At 32.3% G+C, this 23,431-nt stretch overlaps 4 protein-coding genes across 4 annotated transcripts; 2 read left to right on the forward strand and 2 right to left on the reverse strand.

Moving 5' to 3' along the window:
* Positions 1-49: 49 nt before the first annotated feature.
* On the forward strand, positions 50-4,084 carry LOC105168777 (microtubule-associated protein RP/EB family member 1A). Its single transcript, XM_011088924.3, has 8 exons — positions 50-629; positions 2,077-2,145; positions 2,223-2,309; positions 2,431-2,537; positions 2,622-2,770; positions 2,867-2,940; positions 3,022-3,135; positions 3,800-4,084. The coding sequence occupies exons 1-8, from the start codon at positions 522-524 to the stop codon at positions 3,869-3,871; spliced, it is 780 nt and encodes a 259-aa protein (XP_011087226.1). The 5' UTR covers positions 50-521; the 3' UTR covers positions 3,872-4,084.
* Positions 4,085-6,735: 2,651 nt separating this feature from the next.
* Positions 6,736-9,527, forward strand: SDH5 (succinate dehydrogenase 5). The gene is made up of 4 exons (XM_011088926.3): positions 6,736-7,017; positions 8,083-8,393; positions 8,470-8,655; positions 9,164-9,527. The coding sequence occupies exons 1-4, from the start codon at positions 6,858-6,860 to the stop codon at positions 9,218-9,220; spliced, it is 714 nt and encodes a 237-aa protein (XP_011087228.1). The 5' UTR covers positions 6,736-6,857; the 3' UTR covers positions 9,221-9,527.
* Positions 9,528-9,877: 350 nt separating this feature from the next.
* Positions 9,878-11,952, reverse strand: LOC105168779 (HVA22-like protein a). Its single transcript, XM_020696243.2, has 6 exons — positions 11,835-11,952; positions 11,649-11,732; positions 11,529-11,555; positions 10,871-10,993; positions 10,276-10,522; positions 9,878-10,196 (listed from the first exon to the last, which is right to left on the reverse strand). Exons 2-6 carry the CDS (start codon positions 11,711-11,713, stop codon positions 10,113-10,115), a joined length of 546 nt encoding a protein of 181 aa, XP_020551902.1. The 5' UTR covers positions 11,714-11,732; positions 11,835-11,952; the 3' UTR covers positions 9,878-10,112.
* A 3,414-nt stretch (positions 11,953-15,366) lies between these two features.
* LOC105168780 (NAC domain-containing protein 100) lies at positions 15,367-17,593 on the reverse strand. The gene is made up of 3 exons (XM_011088929.3): positions 17,024-17,593; positions 16,151-16,428; positions 15,367-16,076 (listed from the first exon to the last, which is right to left on the reverse strand). The coding sequence occupies exons 1-3, from the start codon at positions 17,208-17,210 to the stop codon at positions 15,552-15,554; spliced, it is 990 nt and encodes a 329-aa protein (XP_011087231.1). The 5' UTR covers positions 17,211-17,593; the 3' UTR covers positions 15,367-15,551.
* Between the last annotated feature and the right edge of the window lie 5,838 nt (positions 17,594-23,431).

Here is a 23,431-nt window from a genome sequence, read left to right on the forward strand (position 1 = left end):
AAATAAAAATATAACTCAATCTCTCATCTCTTCGGTCAAGAATCAATATGGAAGAAAAAACACAAAATCTCAAGAACCATAAAAAAAGTTTACATACATGCTTGTTGGTATGAAATATGATTTGACAAATCATCGGAAATCAAAGATAAATCACAGACAGCTTTTCAATTTCTTCTTTTGTTTTGTTTTGTTTTTTTTTTTTTTTTTTTTTGGGGTGGCGTTTCGCCTGAAAAGGGTGACTTTCATTTGAATTGTTTACTATTCTTGGAACATTTATTGCAGCAAATATATCCAAATTTCATCAGCACTTCCTTCCTCTCCATCAATTCATTCATCAACTCTCCTTTTAACTTCGACCCAATTTCTTTTTTTCTTTTTGGGGTTACAAGCCAAGAGTCTCTCTCCCTCTCTCTCTCACGCTGGGTACATGCATTTGCATGTATAAGTCTTGAAGCGGCTGGTGAAGAATTCTGAAGGGTTGTTCTTTTTCCTTGGGATAATTCTTGTTATTGTTTTAAATAATGGCGTCAAATATAGGGATGATGGATAGTGCATACTTTGTTGGGAGGAATGAGATTCTTTCATGGATCAACGCCAGGCTTCAGCTTAATTTCACTCGTGTTGAAGAGGTAATTAAGAAATGCCAGCAAAGTGAAACCCATTCCCCCCTTTGATGAATTGGAATTTGGTTTTCTCCAACTTGGTTGTTTTTTAATTCTGGATTAATGTGGCAATTTTGGGATCCTGTATTGTGATTCTTGATTTATATTTTTATGAGGATGCTTGATGAATTTTTTTTGCTTTAATTTGTTCTCTTGAAGAGAATTTTACACGATATTTCTAGCTTGTCTCTATTTTCTTGAATAATTGGTTCATTGGTGTCTGCAATGGTGGTTGTTATTTTTCATTTATATATTTATTTTCCCTTTTCTTCTTTTGGCTCATGATGGGATGTTATTTTCCTTTTTTTTTTTTACATAAAGAGAAGGTAATTAGTTTGTGTGATTATTTTCCAAATCTGAAATAAGGGGTACCTTTTCCATGAAAATAGGTGCATTTACTAAACTTTGTTATGGTGTTTTGCTGTAAAATCTGCTTGTTGGCTAATATGTTGACTGAATCAAATACATTGACAATTTTTTGGAATTTTATTAGACTATATATGGATTGATGGATCTGAATTTGAAAGGAGGATTTGGAATACGGATTTCAAATTACTCCATATTAGAAGAATTTGAAACAAATTAAACATAATTCAAATTTAGAGGTGAAGTATTTGAAATCTTTTCTATTTAGAATTATCCAAATAAATTCTATGGATTTGTTACTAGGGACCTGAAATTTTTAGTTTTAAATCCATCAACCCAAATGTAGCATTATATACATTCTTTGGCAATCTTGTCCATCTTGAAAGAATCACTGAAATTATGTAATCCTGAGTTTTCTTGGGGGTTTTTTTCCAAACGACAAACCATTGCAGTGGCTTCTTATTCATTCTAATAGATGCCGAAAAATGAAGGATACCTTTGTGTTGTTTAATTAAGTTGACAATGATAATCATTGATTTCTGAGGTATTTCCATATGTTTTCTCGATAAATGATGCCAATATAATGATATATCATATCGAAGAATAGCCTATATGTTGTAACGTATGCTCTTTGCCCACTGAATTATTCGAAGATGAGTTTTTCTGCTGCAACCATGAGTTAACCTGTCAATCGAGATTTCTATGCTCAACAATTGATTCAAAAGGAGAAAACCTGCAGTTGCTTAATTAAATCTGTTGTACATGTTTTCTTCAACTTGAGACATATTAAAATTACCTGCAATCTTTGTTAGACCAGCCTAAGGAGTAGATGGGATATTAATCCTTTGTTACGTTGAAAGCGCAATTGATCCTCCAGTTCATCAACTTTTTGTTAAAGAGTAAGGTGGTGCAATGATTTGTATCTTTTTTCTTTGTATCTTCTCATGTGAGATTGTCTGAGAAATGATGTCCCTTTTCGTGGTTGATTGAAGAATCTCAAGTTGTAATTAGTATTGCAATACGTTCTCATTAAAAGCATTTCACTTAGGCTGCATCTGGAGCTGTCCAATGTCAGATGATGGACATGACTTACCCAGGAGTTGTTCCAATGCACAAGGTGACAACTCAACTGTTTACTTCTTGTTCCGCAATGTGCTAATAGTTTACGGCGTTACTGACATCAGTTTGTGGTAGGTGAACTTCGACGCTAAGACTGAATACGATTTCATCCAGAACTACAAAGTACTTCAGGATGTTTTTAACAAACTCAAAATCGACAAGGTCTCTGCATCCCTATTCTTCCTTTTCTTTCTTCATGTCTTCCGGTGTTTGTGTTTTTGGTCTACAATACAGTGCATTGGATCTAGTACACAAAGTTGATCTTTTACTTAAACTGTTGCAGCATATTGAGGTAAACAGACTTGTCAAAGGGCGACCATTGGACAACTTGGAGTTCTTACAATGGCTGAAGCGCTATTGTGATTCCGTTAACGGTGGCCTAATGAACGAGTAATATCTCCTTTACACCTTCGTCTCACTTAATATTAGTTCCCACCTTACCTATATTTTTTCTAATGGCATCGGGTTTCCTAGGAATTACGACCCCGTGGAGCGCAGAACTAAAGGTGGAAAGGAGAGAAGCATCAAGGGTTCTCAGAAGAACCACAAGTCATTACAAACAAACAACTCCGTCAATTCCAGCTCATCTGAAGGAGATTATACGGTTCTTAGAAGATGTACAAGTAATACATCTATTATCCTTCTTTTTTTCCTTTTGGCCTATTATTTCATACTTTTAAATGCTAGCATTCTTGTTTAACATGTTTATTGATTTGCAGGCGCCAAACAAGGGAAGTCAGGTGTCCCTTCAGCTGTCAATCCTTCATTGGAGATTAAAGCATTGACAAAGGAGGTAAATTTAGTTCGGAACATTCTGCTTTCTTTTCGAACTTTGATTTAGTGCTTTGTTTTGACGAGATTGCACGATATCCAGGTTTCGGATCTCAAGCTTTCTGTCGAAGGCCTGGAAAAGGAACGAGACTTTTACTATGAAAAATTACGTGACATAGAAATACTTTGTCAGTCGCCTGAGGTAGAAGATAATCCGGTACGAACTTCTGTTATTTTATGAATCTATGGATTGTTTAACTCCAAAGAATCATGTAATGATGTAAGCTTTAACTTATATGCTTGTGCTTGTGGTGTCTTATAACCTCGACGTCGACCTTTGAGTAGCTTCAATGATTTGGTTACTCAGGGGTAATTTTTGACTTTTGCTTTCTAACAGCTACTGGCATGCTTTGAACATCAAAGCATGATTTTATTGCAGAAAAATATTTCATAGGACTAGAAACACTACATTAACTCTTCTCTTTTGAATGGATGCAATTATTCCAAAATTTTGTGATTACTGAATAGTAAGTTGCATTCCCGGAGTCATGTTTTATATAAGAGGGGTGTAATGTAGGTAATTGCAAGACAAAAGATTTGTGTGGCTTTGAAAGAATTCTCTTACGTTTGCTCAAGATCGGTTTGTATTAAAATAGATGAACCAACAGTCGCTTGGTCTTGGGGCAGGCTTTATATTGTGACAAGTTAATATTCAAGAGTAAAAAAAGATTGAGTTACACACTCTACTCTTAGCTATTTGATGCATCAAATGTTGACAAGATTTATGCAGTTTCCATGAAATTATCTGTTCTTTACTGCTCAACAAGCTGTAAATATATCGCGAATCTTAAGCATTTGCATTTTCTCCGAACTTGTTGCAGATTGTTGTGGAAGTCAAGAAAATATTATATGCTGCAGACGAGGAGGAGACCGCTCAATCTATCGGTGTATGAAAAATCGAATTCTCTGATGAATCACTGAATACTAACTGAAATCAGCATTGGCGAGCTACCTTGTATTCGATCAATATAACTAAGTAAATATGTTAATATTTGGGAATTGTATTGTGAAAAACTGTACAACAATTTGTTCTATTATGAGAACTTTTGGAACTTCTGGAAAATGTATAAACTCAGATGTGCTGCAGTTTCAGACAGTCTTGTTTATGTTTTTCTTTCTCTCTTTCTTTATGTTTGCTACATTGATCTCCAGACATATTTTCACTTTGTCCGAATCAACATCGCATGTGACTACGACATAGGTCTCAAGTTTGTCGACGTCAAGTCCAAATATAGTCGTACACGAGATTAAGAATACTGCCCCTGTCCTAAAATTAATAGTCGATTATTTTGATTTGATATGAAATGTCAGTTTTCTGTGATTTTATTGTATCACTCTTACAAGTAATCATTGATGTTTAGCGGTTTTATATGATAATTTTGAAATTTTTCGAACAACATTCTAAATGAGCTTTCAATTACAAAAATTTATTTGTAAATGAAGATGTCAAATGTAATTTATCTTCCTATAATTAAAAAATTCTGTAAAAAAAATTAGCAAATTATCATTCAGTATTTTGAAAAATTAAGCATATCAACACCCTATCAACTATCAACCCATTTTAGATTGAATTTTTTTGCTTTGTTTTTTAAAGCACGGGAGATATTTTATTAATTTTTTCTCTTTTCTTGAATATTAGGAGAGTAACTTGCATTTTATCCAATATATATATATATATAAATGTGTGTGCGCGCGCATGTGACATGTTATATATTAAATGAACTTTTAAAATAAATCACGTCTCTATCTAGTTTGTAGGAAGTAAAAATCATTATTGGCTTTTTCTTACGTTTTAAGAAAATGTTAAAATTGGTGGCGTTTTACTTAACATGTTGTACTAACACCAAAGGTCCAAAGGGACTTCTTAAAATATGCATTTTCTAGAATGATTTCTACTTAAAACTTTAAAACATCATCATAAAAATTTATTACAGATTTTTCAATAATATTACTATATCTTATTTAGGAGGTTGTGATAATATTATGTTTAAAATATATAATCTGTAATAATTTTAAAAAATATAAATCAAATGTAGCGAGTCAAACTCAATTTCATTTTTTTAATATTTGGATCAATTTGCAGCTTTTATTAGAATTAAACTAGTTAATATTTATTGATTTGTAATGATGCGATTTTTGAAAGTATTTAATTTAGTCGAGTAATTTTTATTGAAATATGAATCTTGCCATTTTTTTTTGTTATAAAATATGATTTCTTTTACATTATTTATTCTTTTTACGTTATATGACTTAATACTTGAATTTTGAGGACGACGAATTAAATTAGAAAACTAAATGATGAATTAGTTTGTTAACATATCAAAATATGAATTTATCTATTATTTCCAAGTGAAATATATATTATGTTAAATTGAAACATTTATTTGTATAAAACTTATATTTTGTTGGCTCCGTCTTTTTAGTTAACTTATATATATGTTCAAGTCAATTATTATTTTTTTTTAAATTCGATTGACCAATGAAGTAGTGAGTTGATAACTTATTCAATTCGATCTCCAATATCTAAATTAATATGAAAAAAAGAAAGATCATTTGTATTCTTCAAATAACGGTTAATGCATATTGTCGTTTTAATTTTTTATGATTTAAAAAATACCGTTCAACAGATAAGATAATTGACATAATCAACTTGTTAAGTTTTAATTAGTTAGTTCTTTTTATTTATTTATTTATTTATTTTTTAATGTGACGTGCTGGTTCATATATTTTATTCTTATTTATAATATATTTTGAAATATAAATTATTTATTATATTCACATAAAAACGGCGTACCACTACAACTAGTAATGCTTAAAATTAGGGGTGCTCATAATACGATTTCAATTTTTTAAACCTATTTTTAAATTGAATTTGCATTAACGGTTTAATAAAATAATTTTTTAAATTGTCACTTTTAAAATTAAAATTAAAAGTGCAGTTTTATGCGGGTTCGGGCGATTTGGCGGTTTTAATATTTATAACAAAAATAAGATGTTGAGACTAATAAAAATTAATAAATGAAAAAAGTGTTTGTATGTAGCATACAAGAATAACCAACATTATGAAACACTTAATCTAACAAATGCCAATAGTCGATTTTAGAAAGAATAAAAATAAAAAACAGAAAAATAGAAAAAAGAAAATGGTAAGAGAGAAAAGAGAAATGACGAAAAGGGGGAGAAAAAAAAAAGAGAAAAAAATAAATAAAAAATTGAGACAATCATCAAATGAGTTTAAAATTTGAATGCCTTAAAGAATTATTTATATATATATGTATAAAAATTCAAATATAAATTTGATAAAAATGGGCTTTGTAATGTGGATCTTTAATAACATATGAATTTTTATATAATTCGAATATGAAATTCTTCTAAAAATTTAATTATTTTATGAAATTATTATATATATAATTCAAAAAATTAATTATATATTATGAGACGCGGTTCGATTTTTGGTAATCTTTTTAAGTTATAAATTAAAACCAAATCAATAGTGCTGTTTGATTTTACTCTAAATTTAAAATTATAATTTTAAAAATAAATTATAAAAACTAGTTCGATTCAATTGGATTGGAGTGGTTCCGCACGGTTTTAAATATTTTTGATGCTCCTATTTAAGATATTGCTCAAACTCGATCGATTGGCATCCCTAAAAGTTACACCAAATTTTAGGGCAAAAAGTGCGATACTTAGTTTTATGAGGGTTAAAAGGATAAAAAGGTGGTTGTGCGAGGCAAAATATTGAATAAATAAAAAGAATTAAGACGAGAGTACTCCGAATAGAAGTGTCGAAATCAATCAATCTCATTCCAAAAAACCTCGCAAAACTTCTCTACTCAATCGTCGAGCAGAGCATTTCGGAGAAAGTTATAGAAAATAATGGAGAAAATGATGCTGATGAGATCGTTGTGCCGGTCAATCTTCCGCAGATCTCAAGCTTTTTCCTCCTCCACCGTAGCTGCTGGCGCCGCCGTCAGCCACCATATGCGCCACCTCCATTTCTCTTCCCCTTCAACCGTCGCCTCTTCACCTAGACAAAGTACCTTTTTTTATGTATCCCGTTCATTTTCTACTTTTATCCGAGTTGGACGTTGTAGTTATGTGTTGAATATTTGTTCTCTCTCGATATGAGCGATAGATATGGCTCTGCACCTGTTCATTTCTGATATATATAAATATGTATTTAAGATTCTGTGATTTCTATTGCGTTAAGTGAAATTGCCCGATTTTTCATTAGTAATCAGCGTGAGGCTTTGAGCTAGGATTGGCGAATCCCAATTATAGATATGGTAGGGTTTGGGGACTTTGAATAATGAGTTAAAACTTAGTTTGATGAGAGTTTTTGTCAGATATAGACTGGAATATGGAGGTGGAATTGGGGCAAACTCTTAGCATGGTTCCAAAGCAGTAATCACATAACCCGTTTAACATATAATATGAAGTTTGGAATTAGTGGCTTTTTAGTCATGTTGATTCTGGTTCTGTCTAGCAAAAGGAAAAGGTAAATTTTTCCCTAAATTGCTATAATTGTGGACATGTTAATGACTGTTTGTGGAGAAGCGCCTTTCAATTTTCTCCCAGAACTCATTAATAGAAAGCTTGTCATCCCAGAGTTTGAGTTTTATATCTGTTTACGGTTTATGATTTAACTTAGGAGGGGATAGAAAAGGGGGAAAGAAAGGAAGTCTGGGAAAACTTGATCTCCCTGTTTTACCAGATGACCAGTAAATTCTTCTTCGAAGAATGTAAAACTGGTCCTTGTATTCCGGTACTCATCCTTGATTCCCAAGCGGTAAATACTTCTCTTTTTGGGTTTTGATTTACTTGAGGTAAATATTTTCCATTGACAGGTCTGGGATAAGAAGACTGAAATGTTCTTCTTATCTGTTTCTGATGTATCAGATTGTTCTTAGGCTATCCCTCTTGCTGATAATAAGGAAGCCTTGAAAATAAAATGAACAATGGATGTTGTGATTTATTGGTTTCATGTTTCCCTATGTACTATATCTTCATACTGTTTCATTCCTATTTTATGACCTGTGTTGAAAGCTTTCTGTTGGGTTAATCTTGAAATTCTTATGTACTCGATATATCTTTCGCATAGATCACCCGCATCCTTTTGCAATGCACCTCGGGGGTACTCGTTCTTTCAGCGAAGATGTTGCGCATATGCCTGTTATAAAAGACCCAGAGATTGAACGTGCTTTTAAGGACTTAATGGCCACAAACTGGAATGAGCTCCCACCTGCAGTCGTTGAAGATGTAAAGAATGCATTGTCTAAGAATACTGAGGACAAGGCTGCCCAGGATGTTCTGAAAAACGTATTCCGAGCAGCAGAGGCGGTTGAGGAATTCACAGGAATTATCATGTCACTGAAAATGGAGATGGATGATGCCATTGGGGCTAGCGGCGAGGTAACATGAAATGCAATGGATCTGATGGTTTCAGTCACTATTTGTTTGGTTGATTCTGATCATTAGGTTTTGGCAGAATGTGAAACAACTGCCAGAAGAATATGTGAAGGCAATGCAGACAATCTTCAACAGATATGCTTCATATTTGGCTGCTTTTGGGCCAGAAGAGACCTATTTGAAGAAGAAAGTGGAAATGGAGTTGGGATCAAAGATGATATATTTGAAAATGAGGTGCAGTGGCCTCAATGCTGAGTGGGGAAAGGTAAAGTTTCTTTTTGCAAAATGATTTGATGCGACAACTGAAGTTTCTTTCCAAATAGGTGGTATATGCAAGAGTGATATCTAATGCTCGTCAAATGTTCTGTTCTGAGCTTCAGCATTGTAAATAACCATGCTATCTTTCAAATAGAAAACAAAAACAGGTTGTAGAACAACCGACCAGATATGATGCTGTTTTGCTCTTCCGAAGATTGTCATATTGCTTCAATTAATACAACATGCATCAGCCTGTAGATATGTTTATTTTCACTGGGACTTGAAAGAACACATAAACTTAAATCATCAGATAGAATTAAGGAATGGGTCATGTGGAGCTTGCTTTTCTGTACTCAACGTCTTAGAACTGAACATGTATGATTGCCAAAGTTGATAAAATTTGAGTATTCAGAAAATGCTGTTGCTGCTTTTAACACACGAGGAACTTCTTTAAATGTGTTCTTTTCTGCTTTTGATCATGATCATATCCTTTTTCTGTTCTGAACTTGATGCAGGTTACAGTCCTGGGAACTTCTGGACTCTCTGGTTCTTATGTTGAGCAAAGGGCATGAACCTCGAAAGACAGCCAAAGGAATTTTCTTTTCATGTTTGCATGACTTGCGGAACAACAACGCCAATACAATCTCTAGATAAGTTTTTACTTCCAAGTATATGGTACTTGCAATGTGTTTGTCATAGCTTGTTTGCTGAAATTTGTCATTCCAACAGTTTAGTACGATAATAATGATGGCCAACTTCTGAGTTTCTGATGGTGTAATTTGTTGGCTGAAACTTTAAGTTGGGATATAAATAGCCTGACTCGAGGGTAATGGATCGCTTGTTAAGGCATCTTGAAATGTGATTATAGGTTGTTTTCAATCTTCTTGTGATTACGGCATCTCATCTTGCCCCTTTTCTTTAGCTAATTATGAAGTATATTGGTAAAAAATGTTTGCAGGGAAATCAATGTTTTTGCTCATTTCCTGTAAATATTTCTGTAAAACAATGACATTAAGCCTACACTATAATATGAATCCCATTTCACTAGTTTACACTTTGTTTCTGAATAGCTTTTACCACATCTCCATAAATAGTTTTCATTCAAGTTTGGGAATAGAGATTATCAAATGTCAAATCATTCTGTCAATTCAATCGATCGAATATTGTAAGTTACCAATCCAAACATAGATGATGTCTAAAATGTCAACATGAAACATAAAGAACGAAAATATCCCAAACAAAAAACAGTTGCATTTAAGGTTAGCTGAACGCCTGAAATGTCTGCATGCATTCAATTATCAAACAGAAAAACTGCCATCAAGGCATCTTATTGTGATCAGCAACTTGCATTACATAAGAACACAACCATCCCTGAAAAACTAAGTCAACGCTGAAAACATAGTCCTATAAAGCATCAAGTTATCGGCACTGACGGGCAACACAAAGTACTATAAACAACCATGGTCAGTACCTGAGGTCGTCCTCATATGTATAGTTGTCATCATAGAACGCGTGACTGTTAGTTGTCGAGGTTGTCTCTCTATTACCCTGCACAGAGAACGTATCAGATCTCCAGTTGCAAAAATATATCAGGGAATAATTAGTAGAGAAGCAGTTCATTGCATACCCTGTGAATCATCTTCTCAAATGCTTCGGTTCCATTTTCTTGCATATATTTCTCTGCTGCGGTTAGGATGTCATCAGGCTTGCTGAAAGAGTCCTTCTTATTGGGGACATACCATATGTTGACAGTCTTTTGTCGGGTAACAAGGTATGGCCGGACAAAATGCTCGTATACATATGCTGCTCCACTGAAGTACGGTATCACCAACCAGCAGGTGAAAAATAGCTTTGCGTATGACCAGAAAGGAAGCCTAGCATGCATCGAGACAATAACATCAAGCATAGCTGTTGATGTATGACTGTTCTATCTACAATAAAGAGTTTGAATATTTGATGTTTGAGATTTCTCAACTTATAGTTGGATATCTCAGTTTCATCGAATTCTTTTATTCCTCTTTGTTTTGTTGTACAAATTCTCTTATGTGAGAGCTTAAACTTTTAGATGAGGTGGTAAATCAAGAACTTCCGACCAAGAAACATTTCATCCAATATTGAAACAAATGAAAACGCATATTCGTAAACAGTACAACATAAAATATGTGAACCTAGAGATCAAGGTAGAAATTTGACAAAATGTTGCCATGAGAAATGTAGCATACCATTCAATGAGCTTTGCAAAGGTGAGTTCAAAGAGAGTAATCATAGAGTAAAGAACCCAATACGTGAGCCATTGCTGATCATCAACGGCTGATCTTGTCTCGATAGCCCTAATTGAAGCATATCTGCCCAAGAATTCAAAATTTCACCGCCATTAACCCAAATCACCCTCAAATCATGATGCATACAAAATCAGAGATTGCATTTTCATTTTCATCTAACATATACTCGTCATTTCTATAGATTTTTTTCTTAAATAAGATAGATGATGTGATTTTTCTATACATGGCACATACATATAAATGGAATAAATGATGCAACATGAATATAGTAGAAAATTCAATCTAACAAAATTGGTAGGCCACTCTTATACTTAATTTGGGTTATGAATTTAAAAATATTGATTCCGTATTAAAAAAATCAATTGAACTTGTTCAAATAATTTCTAGATACAATGAATTTCAAATACTTAATCTCTTAAACTATTTTTTAAGTCATTCTGGTAAGTTTGAAAGCGTTTCCTCAAATCGTCCCCTAAAATCCAAATCGTTCTATCAGGAAACATGTTGAAAATTCTTCCAACTCTCAGCTCAGACAACATGGAGAAGCACTGAAAAGCTGAAATCGAAATGTAAAGAACAGAAAAACAGTGCAACTTACAGAGGATAGACCAGACTAACCACAGGCCTGCAATGTTCAAAAACACAAACAGAAATCACATAAACATATCACCATACTTACAACATAAATCTACAACCCCAATAAAAAAGCAGAATTTACTCAGCAAGAACGTCAAAATTCTGGGCCAGCACTTTGAGGAAGCCTTCGGCTCCAGAACCCCCCATGTCCTAATTGAATTTCCTCCTGGGACAAAGTGGGATGAGAGGATCAGGAATTTGAAGAGACAGCAAATTAATGTTAGCGTGTGAAGTGGAGTTTGGGTGAGGATGCAGTTGGTTGGCTTACAGTTAATTTCAGAGAGAAAAGGTAAAGAGTAGAGAGAGTATGGGGGTGGAGAGTGAGAAAAGCAGAGGGACGGTGTTGTCCTAATTTTAAAGTAGCAAAAGTGGTAAGCACTTTGCCAAAGCCGAAGAATCCCCTGATGCTGATGTAAACTTCTGTAAGGACTCGTATTTGCTTTTTTATTGGCTATAAATGTCGATATTCTTTTATTTTTTAATAACCAGAATCAAATGTATAAATATAAAAATTCAAGTTGTCACCATGATTAATTAATATTTTTTATGATTCCAATTATAATCAAAGTATTTATCTTATTTTTTTAGCTATGTCTAATATGTTTAACTATAGCTAATGTTTTTGTTTCTTGTGTTAAAACAACGACCAATAGGTTGTTGTATAAACATAATAAATTATACATTTTTTTTTATTTTTAATCATAATAATTGACTAAAACAATCATATTTCTCGTGTGATTCCTAAAATTTAATAATTCCCCACTTTCATACGGCCTACCGTGATGATGTCTGGACAATCAATTTTGTCAAAATACTTTCTCATTCCCACTACAACATGGGATATTGACATCATTTGCAGTTAGTCCCTTGATACAGATTTAAACCGTCGCATGTTGGATTGCCTAAAAATTGTTGGCAGTTTGGTTGTTTGCTTCCCAACATGAGCTTTCTCTTACGACGCTGGAACACTAATTAAATTTTAATTTGTAGGCTTGTTTCTAATGGTTCAACACAAAATTAACCTATTCAAAAATGGCATGTAAATTATATTGAGTTTTCTTAAAATTTGAAACAATTACAATTTTCCTGTATTATTTAAAAAATTATAGATATCCCATAACAAAATGGGGTGAGTGGAGGCCAAATACAGCAGATGGAAGGTGGTGGCAATGCTGTGCATAATGATGCTTGCGATCTTATAGCTGCTTGGAACGAAGCCCCGCCCGATTCAACCCCATCGCTTTATATACGTGCTCTTCAATTTCCCTGTGTTGATAGCTGTCTTTCTCATTTATATTTTTTCATACCTCCAAGTCTCATTAGCTTTCCTGATGGAGATGCTTCAGATCATCTATATTTGTATTTAGGATAAATGAGATCGATGCAGTAGAATTGAAATGATGGGGTTCTCTTATTACATTTTGATGTCACATATTTGTATTACATCAATATGCGATTGATATGTGTGTCTTTTGATAATTAAAATATATAATTAAATTAAATTATAATTTAAAAATAAGAGTGCGTATTACCATACAACATATAAACGCTGTGACACCATTGTCTAACACCTAGGTGGGATATAACCTACCGCATCAAAATGGAATACCATGGACACGACACGCGGTTGCTTGAAAACTAGCTCGGATATCCCTAAATGTGTATGCTTTTTTTCTTGTTTTCGACTCACTTCTTAACCCCTCCCCCCCTTGATTTGGTGAAAGATTCTCAAAAATTTGGTGGACCACGAACTCGAAATGGTTAGATAAAGATGAATTCTCCAAGAATTCAGTGGAGGCCCCCAGTGGTTGGAGGGTCTACCAGATCCGGTGGAGGATTATCTCCTAGAAGTTGGAGACATGTGATTCGTCGGGGGCGATTGGAGTTTGTTGGGGATGAGGATATCTTTTAGAGATAAGGATGCCTTCCCAGATTTTAGGTGAGGTGGTTGAAGAGACGTCTTCTCGTAGTTGGAGTCCAAGTTTTTAGGGTGTATGTGTTACTTTTGGTTAAAGGAGCTATGTGTCCCCAAGAGGGTTGCTAGTCCTTATTTGATTCTGTGAAGTGTGCCGCCACAGATCCTACGTAGATGACACTTAGACAACTCATGAACGCTAATGTGATATAAGTTTGACTTTGATCGAAGGATTTCAAGTCTCTAAACTCTCTTATGGACTTATGAAACCTTCTTAGATTTGGGTCCTCTTGAATTTGGGCCAATTGAACTTTTTTTTGGACAATTTAGTTTTTGGGGCCCCCTCCTGCTGAACTCCCTAGGGGCTCTACCTCGCTTGCTTTCCTAAAAATGTCTTGGGCCCTTACATGAGTTGAGCCTCCTAAGAGGCACCTTAAGTTGCATTCCTATGGGGGATTTGCGATCTCTTTTTTATTTTTTTGGATCGTTTGAAACTCTTAAGGTCAACCTATTTTTATGGGCATGACACTTGACATATATATTTACGTAGTTTGTTTAAGAAAATTGAGATCACACTTCAAACAAAACAATATAAAAACTTACATTTTGACCATATTAAATTAATATTTATGATTTTAGTTATCTACTATAATTTCTTTTTACCATAATTCTACTCTGTGAATACTATTTTGATCTCGTTTATATTTAATTACTACTCATCATAATTTTTCATCTTTGGCCATAATAATTAATTAGGGCAAAAATGTAGTAGCATGTGAAACTAATTTGCATGTTTACAAGTTGGATGAATCTTTTTAGTGAAGGAAAGCTCAAGTATAAATGTTTCTTTGAATCTCTGTGAATAGGAGGAATTTCTTTTTCATAAAGGATTAATTAATTCATTCAACGAGGGGAATGTCTCAACCAATAACTTCGCCCGGCAACATATGATGCAAATAATGATTCAGTTCAAAGTGTTTGTTGGCTTCAAGACTGGCTGATTTTGGACAAAAATCTAGTTCATAATTGACTAATTAAATCATACCGATTGCGAGGAGTAGATGGATAAACTTTTAAGGAATTTGCAAATCTCGTATTTACATAGGTTGTATAACTTGTCTTCAAGCCATGAAGATGAAGATTAAATTCCCAAAGATGCAAAAAGACATAGTAATCTTTAACTCAAGAAAGATAATTATCAGAATAACCAAATTTAAGTCAACATTTATATAAGCAACTTTCATATCCTGGATGAGGTTAGACTTTCCTGCCTATTCCTTAAAATCAGTAAGAACTCTCATAATTTCGTGCACTCTTTTAAATTAAACTTAATGCAGCTCTAACTTAATTTATTGTAAATTATTGGGGGTGATAAAGGAAATATTGACCAAAATGCTCTTCAAAAATAAGAAAACGCTCTTCAAAAATTAGAAAATGCCCAAACACTTCAAGAATGTATGTCTTTTTGTGCTACTCGACCTGCTTGACCTGATGGCCTAATGTATCAGCTATTGATCTAAAACCCATCCAAGGACTACTTTGTTGACACGTGATCCGTACGGATGCATTTATTAGATTGAATCTGTTTGATATGTACGCATTTATTATTATCAATACATGAATGGTCCATTTGACAAGTATACATTTATTATTTATCAGATTAAACTCTGTGAACCTTAAACTGACTTAAATTTTAAAGGATTTTAGTTGAAGGTCACCTCAACTAGCTTAATGCTTTATGTGCATGTCAACCTTACTAGTTCAATTTGAAATACTAATCAAGACTTACACTTGAAGTCATCATTAGGTTATCACTAGACCACCGTAAAGTCGCCGTAAACCTCAACCTGAACCGAAACAAGAGGAAAGAATGGATGGACCGGGATCACCAAAAAATAAAAGGATAAAAACTCAAATAAATAAGAATTACTACAACTTCATGCCACATAAAAAAAATTCTACATAATTTCTATGCACAGACAATCATTTTCTGATCATAATAGCGAAAAAAATATAGAAATGTATTATTCTATATCGTCTACCTTTCTTTCCCACTATTACTGCTAAATTTCAGTAGCTCCAAAAGCAATCAAGATCATGTGGCCCGACCGAGGATGATGGAGCTTCCTGTTCTTCAAAAGATCTCTTTCCCATTCCAAGATTAGACACAACAGAAGAATTTTCAGTTTCCTGGGAGACACTGACCCTTTCTTTCACTTTTCTGAATCCCTGATTCATGTAATTATGCCCATAATTCCCGACCAAAGTCCTGAAAATTGATGAATCCTGGACTGGAATTGATCCGGGGAACCCGAACCCTGTTTCCCCCTGTATTTGAACGAATTGTCCCCTGGAAAACGGATCAGGCTTAAAACAAGAACCCACAGGATCCGAAGAGGATTGTAAAACGGAATTGCTGAAACAGGTGACTGAATCTTCCTGGATTTTCTGGGGAGTTGCAAGGGAACTGGAGAAGCAGTGTACGTGCTCTGGAGCCATTTCATTTCCTTGAGAGTCCATTCTCGTCAGGCCTGATATGTGTACCTTTTGCCCGCTGGAAGTCTTCTGAAACACCCTGCTGATCACCCAGTCATTCTGCAGGAGAAAGAGACGGAAACTGATTTCTTGATTGGAACAGGAAAAAAACCAGGGAAGAATTTTGTATTTACCTTCGCTGATTTTGGAAGGTTTTGGAGATGGAATTTTCCTTCTAATCTGTATTCATGATTGACCCAATTGGTTTTTTCGCCTTTGGGAGCTCTCCCCTTGTAGAAAACCAGAGTTTTCTTCATTCCCACCAGGGCTTTCCCCCTGAATATGTCTCTGTCTTTTCCAGTGGCTTTCCAGTACCCTGATGTTGTAGCCCTGTTTGTTCTCGTCCCAGTTGGATATTTCTTGTCCCTCACACAGAAAAAATACCATTCCTTTTCCCCGAGTTTCGCTCTCCCTTCATCAATAGACATAAATTTTCATAATTAGCAACCCAGAAAATGGGAGGAACAAAACATATATGCAAAAACTAAGGTTGCATTTGAACCGCAGATTTTGAATATTAACTTATATAACAAGCTGAATTTGAAAAACAATACACTTTCCAAATCCTTCAATCTGAAAAAAAAAAAAACAAAAACAACAACAAAGAAACACATAATGAAAGAACTATGGCTGCATTTGGACGGCAGGTTTTGAAAAAGAATAAAATAAAATGGGCGCTGACGGGTTAAATCATCGTTGTAATATTGCATTATTGAAACAAGTTGCATTTAAAAAATTCTTTAATTCCAAAACCCTTTAATCGTGAAAAACAAAAAAATAGAAGATACGCATATATATAAGAACCATGGTTGCATTTGGATGACGAATTCCGAAAAATGACTTGAAACGGTGCTGACTGGGGAAAAATTCATCGTAATTTTGCATCATTCAAACAAGCTAGATCAGATAAAATCTTAAACTCCAAATCCTTCAATCTGAACGCTAGTTTTTGAAGGGAAAGAAAAAAAAAAGATCATTCAGAGCAAGAAATACTTGAGCAAACTCACAAGGCAATTCCCAGGGCTCAACATTGTTCATGTCCACCTCTCCAATGGCTACAGCAGAGAAACTGGAATCAAGAACCTTCTTCGACAGATAATGAGTGATGAGCTCTTCATCCGTCGGGTGGAACCGAAATCCAGGGGGCAGTTCCATGTGATCATCTCTTTTGACAACTCCACGATTGTTTTCCATCAATTAATTCAAACTTGACAGAAGAAGAATCTGAGGTTCAAGAAACTGGTGCAGTTTGACTTTAAAGCTGAACCAGCTTTCCAGGCTCCTGATGTTCAAGCTCTGTGGAGAAAAGCTTAGAAATGAATGGATTATTGCCCAACAGTTGCTAACTTTGAGAAGTAATAAAAAGGGATTCCAAATCCAGCAAATAATTGGGTGGAAAGTGTATGGATACTGAAGTGGGAAAGAAAAGGTAATTGAAAGTGAGGAAAAAATGGGAAATATGGAGAAAAAAGGGAGAGGAAAATTGAACTCAGAGCTGAGAGGAAAGGTTGGAAAAAAGTGCAGCGCGAGCAACAGAAGGCCAATAAATACTCGGTGTTTTTCCGGGGTGAAAGACACGTGATTCTTAAGCAAGTGAAAGGTTGTTTCTGGAGTTTCTATCATATGAATCCATCCTGAAAATATCAAACAATGAATTATATAATATTAATAGTAGAATTTGCATGTTTTGGTATTTCAAAGCTCGATCTACATAGGGGAATCCTTTGTTTCTTCTTTAATTTTATTGGGTATATCTCTTCTGGAAAAAGAGGGTTAATTATGTTTTATCACCTATTTTTCACACCAACAAAAACAAGAAAAAAGAAAAAGAAAAGACAAACAGAAGCCCTAAACTTTTAAAAGGAATTTTTGGGTTAGGGGATTGTGATGTCCTTTTTCAAAAGTTTATAGGCAGCATTATTCCTTTGTTTTGGTTTAAGAAACTGTTTTGTAATTTTTCACATGATAATGCCCAAAATGACCATATATATATATCAACTTCACATTTAAGTCAAACTTATTGTCCAAAAATTAGGTAGCTCAGCTTGATTTGAGTTGCTCATACTAATATTGTATATAGATTGTGCCAACAAAACTTCTTATTTCTAACCCTTCTTTCTTTAAATTTTGACCAAATGCCTCTCATCTCCAAAAACTCTATTTATCAATGTAAACTCACACTAAAGTCAAATCTGAAAAAACAAAAAAAAAAAAAAAAGAGAAACTCAGATTGATTTGAGCTATTAGTAAAGATACGATCTGTATATTGTAAATTATAACAAGTAAATAATTATTTTTTTCACCTTCTTGCTTTAGCTATATATTGCGATCAAATTGTTATTAAGGTCAATTATATTTTTCCATACGAATTATGTTTATTTTTATATTTTGACATCGATTTTTTTTTTTGTTTTTGCATCAACTTACCATCCTAATTTTGCGAAATTTGCACTTTGTAATATATGACCTTTTCTTAATTAATTTTTCTGCTAAAAAAAACATCATATATTGTTCATATGTAAAAAATATCACATAACATAACTGTTAAATATCACATGTGCAATGCATGTAATGTTTTTTAATTATAAATGATAAAGTAAAAATTAAGAAATAAAATATTTGCATATTTACTTGTATCTATACCTAATTTTTACAATTTTATATCATATTAATTTGCAGCGCAACATGAAATAGATTAACTACTTATGTACTTGTTTGTAATGAGACGTAATTTGTGTCCGATTCTAATTATTAATGCAGCCTTACCAGCTTTGTTAATACAATGGGCTAGCTAGCTAGAATACGCTGAAATTTCAAAACATTTTCATATCATGTCAGATGCATTGCGTTTGGACATATACGAGAGGTTTAAGCAGTACTATGTTCGATACGTCAACTGATATATATTTATTATTAAATGAGTTAAAATGTAATTGATGGTGTGTATAATACATTTTATTAACGCATCAAACACATTACAGTAACGTGTCGAAACATATTTTCAAACTCGATGCATTCTTTTTTGATATACTTTAAACTACTTCAAGAAAATTGTAAGTAGCATCTAAGTCTATTTTTCTTTTTCTATAAAAATATTTAAATAAAATAAAATTGTCTTGGGTAATATCATATTTTAAAATTTCAAAAAATCATCATACTATATGTTGTTTTCCTCACATTTATATTTGTACATCACAAATTATCAATAGATTTGATCAGATCTAGTTTAAGTAAAAAAAAATTTGACTTATGTTTCTATATATATAAAACAAATTTTTCACGATTGAGTGTTTGAAACATGTTCGATTCAGTTATTTTAATTAACTAATCCAATCTATATGCATAATTACATACTATGTTTCAAACCAAGTCTTTTATTGAACTTTTTATAATATTTGCTTTTCATTCTAATCTAATTAATCCTTCCATCTTTTAAATACATTGTAAATTTGTAATAGTGTATCATCCCTTCTATACATCTTTCTATGGTACATGACCATATACTTAAAAAATCCGTCAATAATTAAAAAACTAATGACTTCGATAATTTTTTTAGACACAAACAAAGTAAGAATAATAACAAATCAACAAAACATAAACAGAAAAGAAAAAACTACTAAATATATCATCAATCAAAAAAATATCTTGCATTAATCGATATTGTCTTAGTCTAGTAATGGGGTTGATATTTTATGAACTAATTTAAGGTCATGAATTGAAGTTCTACTAGATTATGGGCATTTGTCTGATCACTTTATGTGAGTTCTTCTGTAATTTATATAATTTTTATTTGTAATTGAATATATCACTCAATTTATATAGATATGATGTAATTATATGATTATTATTTCTATCATTAAAAAAAAAGAATAAACTCTGGAATCAATAATAAAATTTTCATAAAAAAATCATGTATTATAAGATAAATGTCGCTGCCATTGGGACAGCATGTTAGTTTAGTTATGTTGATCAACTAATTATTAAGTCTAACCTATGGATAATCACATACAATAATTTATGAAATACAGATATAGTCCATGTTCGTATATGTCTACCACACATCCCTTAGCACTAATAAAGGAAATTGACAGTGTCGACTTATAGTATGCAACCTCACCTCTCACTACCTGATGCTTAGTTTAATTGGCGAAGTTGATGCCTCGATCATGTCATGAATTCGAACCCTACCTTATACGTGGGATGTTGTTTTTACTGAATAGTAGGTGTGTTGTTTCTACTATAATAGTAGGCTTTGATAAGATCTAGCTCAATTGACAAAATTAAAATTTTATGACTCTAAGGTTTTGGGTTCGAAATCCACCAATGTATGAGATGTAAGTGTTTAGCTCAATTAACGAAATTAAGATCCCATGATTCCAAGTTTTTTTGTTCGAAATCCATAAACGTATGAGATGTTAGTTTACTTTAGTAATAGATGTAATTTTACTTTCACAGTCTGTATTAATTAGATATAATTATTTGATATTAATAAATAGTATATGATTATTATTGTTGTTGGTAGTTGTCAGATCTTGATGTTATAATAAAAAAAATAATTCATAGTTTTTATTTCAGAAAAAAAGAAAAATATAACTCACCTCTCAAATGCCAATTGTTTGTATATATCTATCCATCGAAGAACATTAAACTAATTAAACCATGGTTAAGTTAACTAACTCAAGGGTTGACTATTAATTGTGCGTGGAATTAATAAATAAAATACAGAGCTAATTGGTAGATGGCTTCTTTGGTTCCAACATGTAACATCAAAAGAGACACCTGACACGTGGCATGCACGGATTGGATCAGAAGCCGCAAACCATGATTAAATTAAATTATTATTAGTAGCTACTAGAATTAGGCAATGCTGGCCTCTAATAATTCTGAAAATTATTGGAATCATTGACCATTTCATTTTGGCTAACTAAAATTTGGTCCATAAAACCCTCTTTGTATTTTCTCTGTAGATTTATTGTTTGATATTTTTATTTTTTATAAATCTTTTTTTTAACACTGTTACAATATTTTTTTAATTTATAATTTGATCTCTCTCAATATATAAAATTATTTTTAATTAAATTATAGTATATATGAAGATAATATTTTCTTTTTTTATATAAGATTCTGTCTATGTGGTTAAATGTAAACTTATTGCATGAGTCAGTGTGATTATGATAGGTTTAGAGCTGTATAACAAACATATTTAATAAATAATGGATCGTAAGGAACAATAATATATTATTAATTAGCATTACGTATTTCAGTATCATTCTAGTGGCTATGCTTCTCAAGTAATAGATTAAATATTATGACATATATCCGATATGACAATTTCGATCTTCTATTATAAAATGGCATTGCATTATGTATATATTAAAAAAGGCTTAATACATATATATATATATATGTATACATATGTAATATGAATTAGGATAAATTACAATGAGTTTCTCTGAAATTTATTGTAATTATTAATACATTCTTATTGTTTGAAAAATTATAAATATTCTTTTAAAATTATAAATATTTGTCAGGGTATTTCTAATTTTAAGGATAGATGTAATTTTTCAAACAACAAGAGGGATTTGTAATTATGACAAACTCAGAAGAGCATATTTGTAATTTACCTATAAATTATATATAATAATTAGTAAGTATATAAAAATATAACTACTTGACAAAAGATATTCATAATTATGTGAAACCTCAATATTATTAGTTCTAATTATACCCTAAAATTAAATTATGTAACCATGTTATTAATTAACTTATTATTTCAAGTATCAAAGTGACATATAGATTATCTCTACATGACGTCGGATGTAATTCTCTTGATTAATTGACTAATCATGAACTTCAGCTTAACTAATATAGAAGTGTTAATTGATTAGGTTAAAACATAAAACCCCTTCACCTCAAAGGTGATTATTCAACAAATTAATTATAAAGTTAAGAGTCCCAATATATGAATTAATATGTTATTGTAAATTATAAAGTGATGTATAGTTTCGTTAATTATGCTCAATTTCTCAGTTTCCGTAAATATTTCAGTCTCGAAAAATAAAAAAAATTGATGATGTGTTAATAGGAAAGACGTAATGATCTAAACGGTATTTTAAAGAAAATCGTATATAAATTAGGTAGACATGACTGTAAAGATGCAGACCGCGTACCTGCATGAACATCAAAAAACTGATCTGTTTAATGATGTCAGAAATTGCTTCAAATATGCACTAAATTAATGAAGCTGTATAAAACCTGCAGCAAAGCATATGCTACTTCTCTACCAATCTCACAAACCCTATTAACTATCTGCATCCAGAATTCTTCCACTGCTACAATGTAACTAGGCTGAAATATTATTTAAGTATTATTGATCTCCAATTATTACAAGTACATGGTATGCAAAATTGTTTCTGACTTGTAATAAAGTTCTGAAAAAATATAGTTGTGCTAGTTAGGTGCTGATATGCTTCAACTAAGATATGGAGATAAAATAAGTAATCTTCTCCAATGAGTTAGGCCAACAAATCAAAATTATTTAAATTTTACTTGGCCGATAAATGATTAAATATAATTTATCTCTTGTGATATGGGTAATGTGTAAAAGGCTCGTTGTAGAAATTAAAAAAGGAAGGGGAGGGGGGGAGGAATCTCTTCTGGTGGATTCAAGCCATAATCCAGTTGAAATATCACGGACTCACAAAAAGAAGAAAAGTAAATGATTGGTTTGGTAAAAAGATTAGGCGAATATTGCTCATATCAGCCGAAGTAAACATGATCTAAGATATTTTCATTTATAGAGAAAAAGTTAAATTTGATGTTTGGGCGATAATTTACTATAGTTAGGCTAAATATTGAAAAACGAATTTACTTTTATAAGATTTTGATACCTAGGACCGGTTCAATTACGGAAATTTGGTTCAAACTATTTGTTGTAATTGAGCAATTTTATAGAATTACATTATTAAGTCAATATTTCAATAAAATGAATGAGTGAATGCTACATCGTTCAATTACTACATAAAATATAATTAAGAATTATCAAATAATAAATTAAAATAAATTCATATAAAAATAAAATCATCACACATGTTTAGCGGAATTCAAATTCATAACCTTGAACTAATTTTCAACTTTTACGGACAATAGAATGATCAAATTGATTATTAATTTAGGATTGTTAAATGCATTTTTCAAGCTAAGTTACATTATTCTTTTCTTTACTGTTTAGAACTTCATTTATACTATATATGCATGAAGTTACAAAATATACTATATCGGTATGTTAATATTACAGAATTTTTAAAATTCATTCCGATACTTATACAACTAGCTAGAAAAAGAGGGGGATTATGAGATTTCTCCTGAAATATGGGAGGAGGTAATAAATAGCATCTTTTATCAATTTAATT

Source organism: Sesamum indicum, linkage group LG8 (genome assembly GCF_026168435.1).
Source record: "Sesamum indicum cultivar Baizhima isolate 11 linkage group LG8, ASM2616843v1, whole genome shotgun sequence".
NCBI lineage: Eukaryota > Viridiplantae > Streptophyta > Magnoliopsida > Lamiales > Pedaliaceae > Sesamum > Sesamum indicum.

Coding starts and splice junctions, on each gene's coding strand:
- LOC105168779 (XM_020696243.2), bottom strand. CDS start 11,713: ATGGGGGGTTCTGGAGCCGAAGGCTTCCTCAAAGTGCTGGCCCAGAAT. Junction 10,523..10,870: donor TTTGCAAAGCTCATTGAATG/GTATGCTACATT, acceptor GATGCATGCTAG/GCTTCCTTTCTGGTCATACG. Junction 10,197..10,275: donor TTGAGAAGATGATTCACAGG/GTATGCAATGAA, acceptor TTCTCTGTGCAG/GGTAATAGAGAGACAACCTC.
- LOC105168777 (XM_011088924.3), top strand. CDS start 522: ATGGCGTCAAATATAGGGATGATGGATAGTGCATACTTTGTTGGGAGG. Junction 2,146..2,222: donor GAGTTGTTCCAATGCACAAG/GTGACAACTCAA, acceptor AGTTTGTGGTAG/GTGAACTTCGACGCTAAGAC. Junction 2,941..3,021: donor TTAAAGCATTGACAAAGGAG/GTAAATTTAGTT, acceptor CACGATATCCAG/GTTTCGGATCTCAAGCTTTC.
- SDH5 (XM_011088926.3), top strand. CDS start 6,858: ATGGAGAAAATGATGCTGATGAGATCGTTGTGCCGGTCAATCTTCCGC. Junction 7,018..8,082: donor CGCCTCTTCACCTAGACAAA/GTACCTTTTTTT, acceptor TCTTTCGCATAG/ATCACCCGCATCCTTTTGCA. Junction 8,656..9,163: donor TCAATGCTGAGTGGGGAAAG/GTAAAGTTTCTT, acceptor AACTTGATGCAG/GTTACAGTCCTGGGAACTTC.
- LOC105168780 (XM_011088929.3), bottom strand. CDS start 17,210: ATGGAAAACAATCGTGGAGTTGTCAAAAGAGATGATCACATGGAACTG. Junction 16,429..17,023: donor TGAGCCCTGGGAATTGCCTT/GTGAGTTTGCTC, acceptor CTATTGATGAAG/GGAGAGCGAAACTCGGGGAA. Junction 16,077..16,150: donor ACCTTCCAAAATCAGCGAAG/GTAAATACAAAA, acceptor TTTCTCCTGCAG/AATGACTGGGTGATCAGCAG.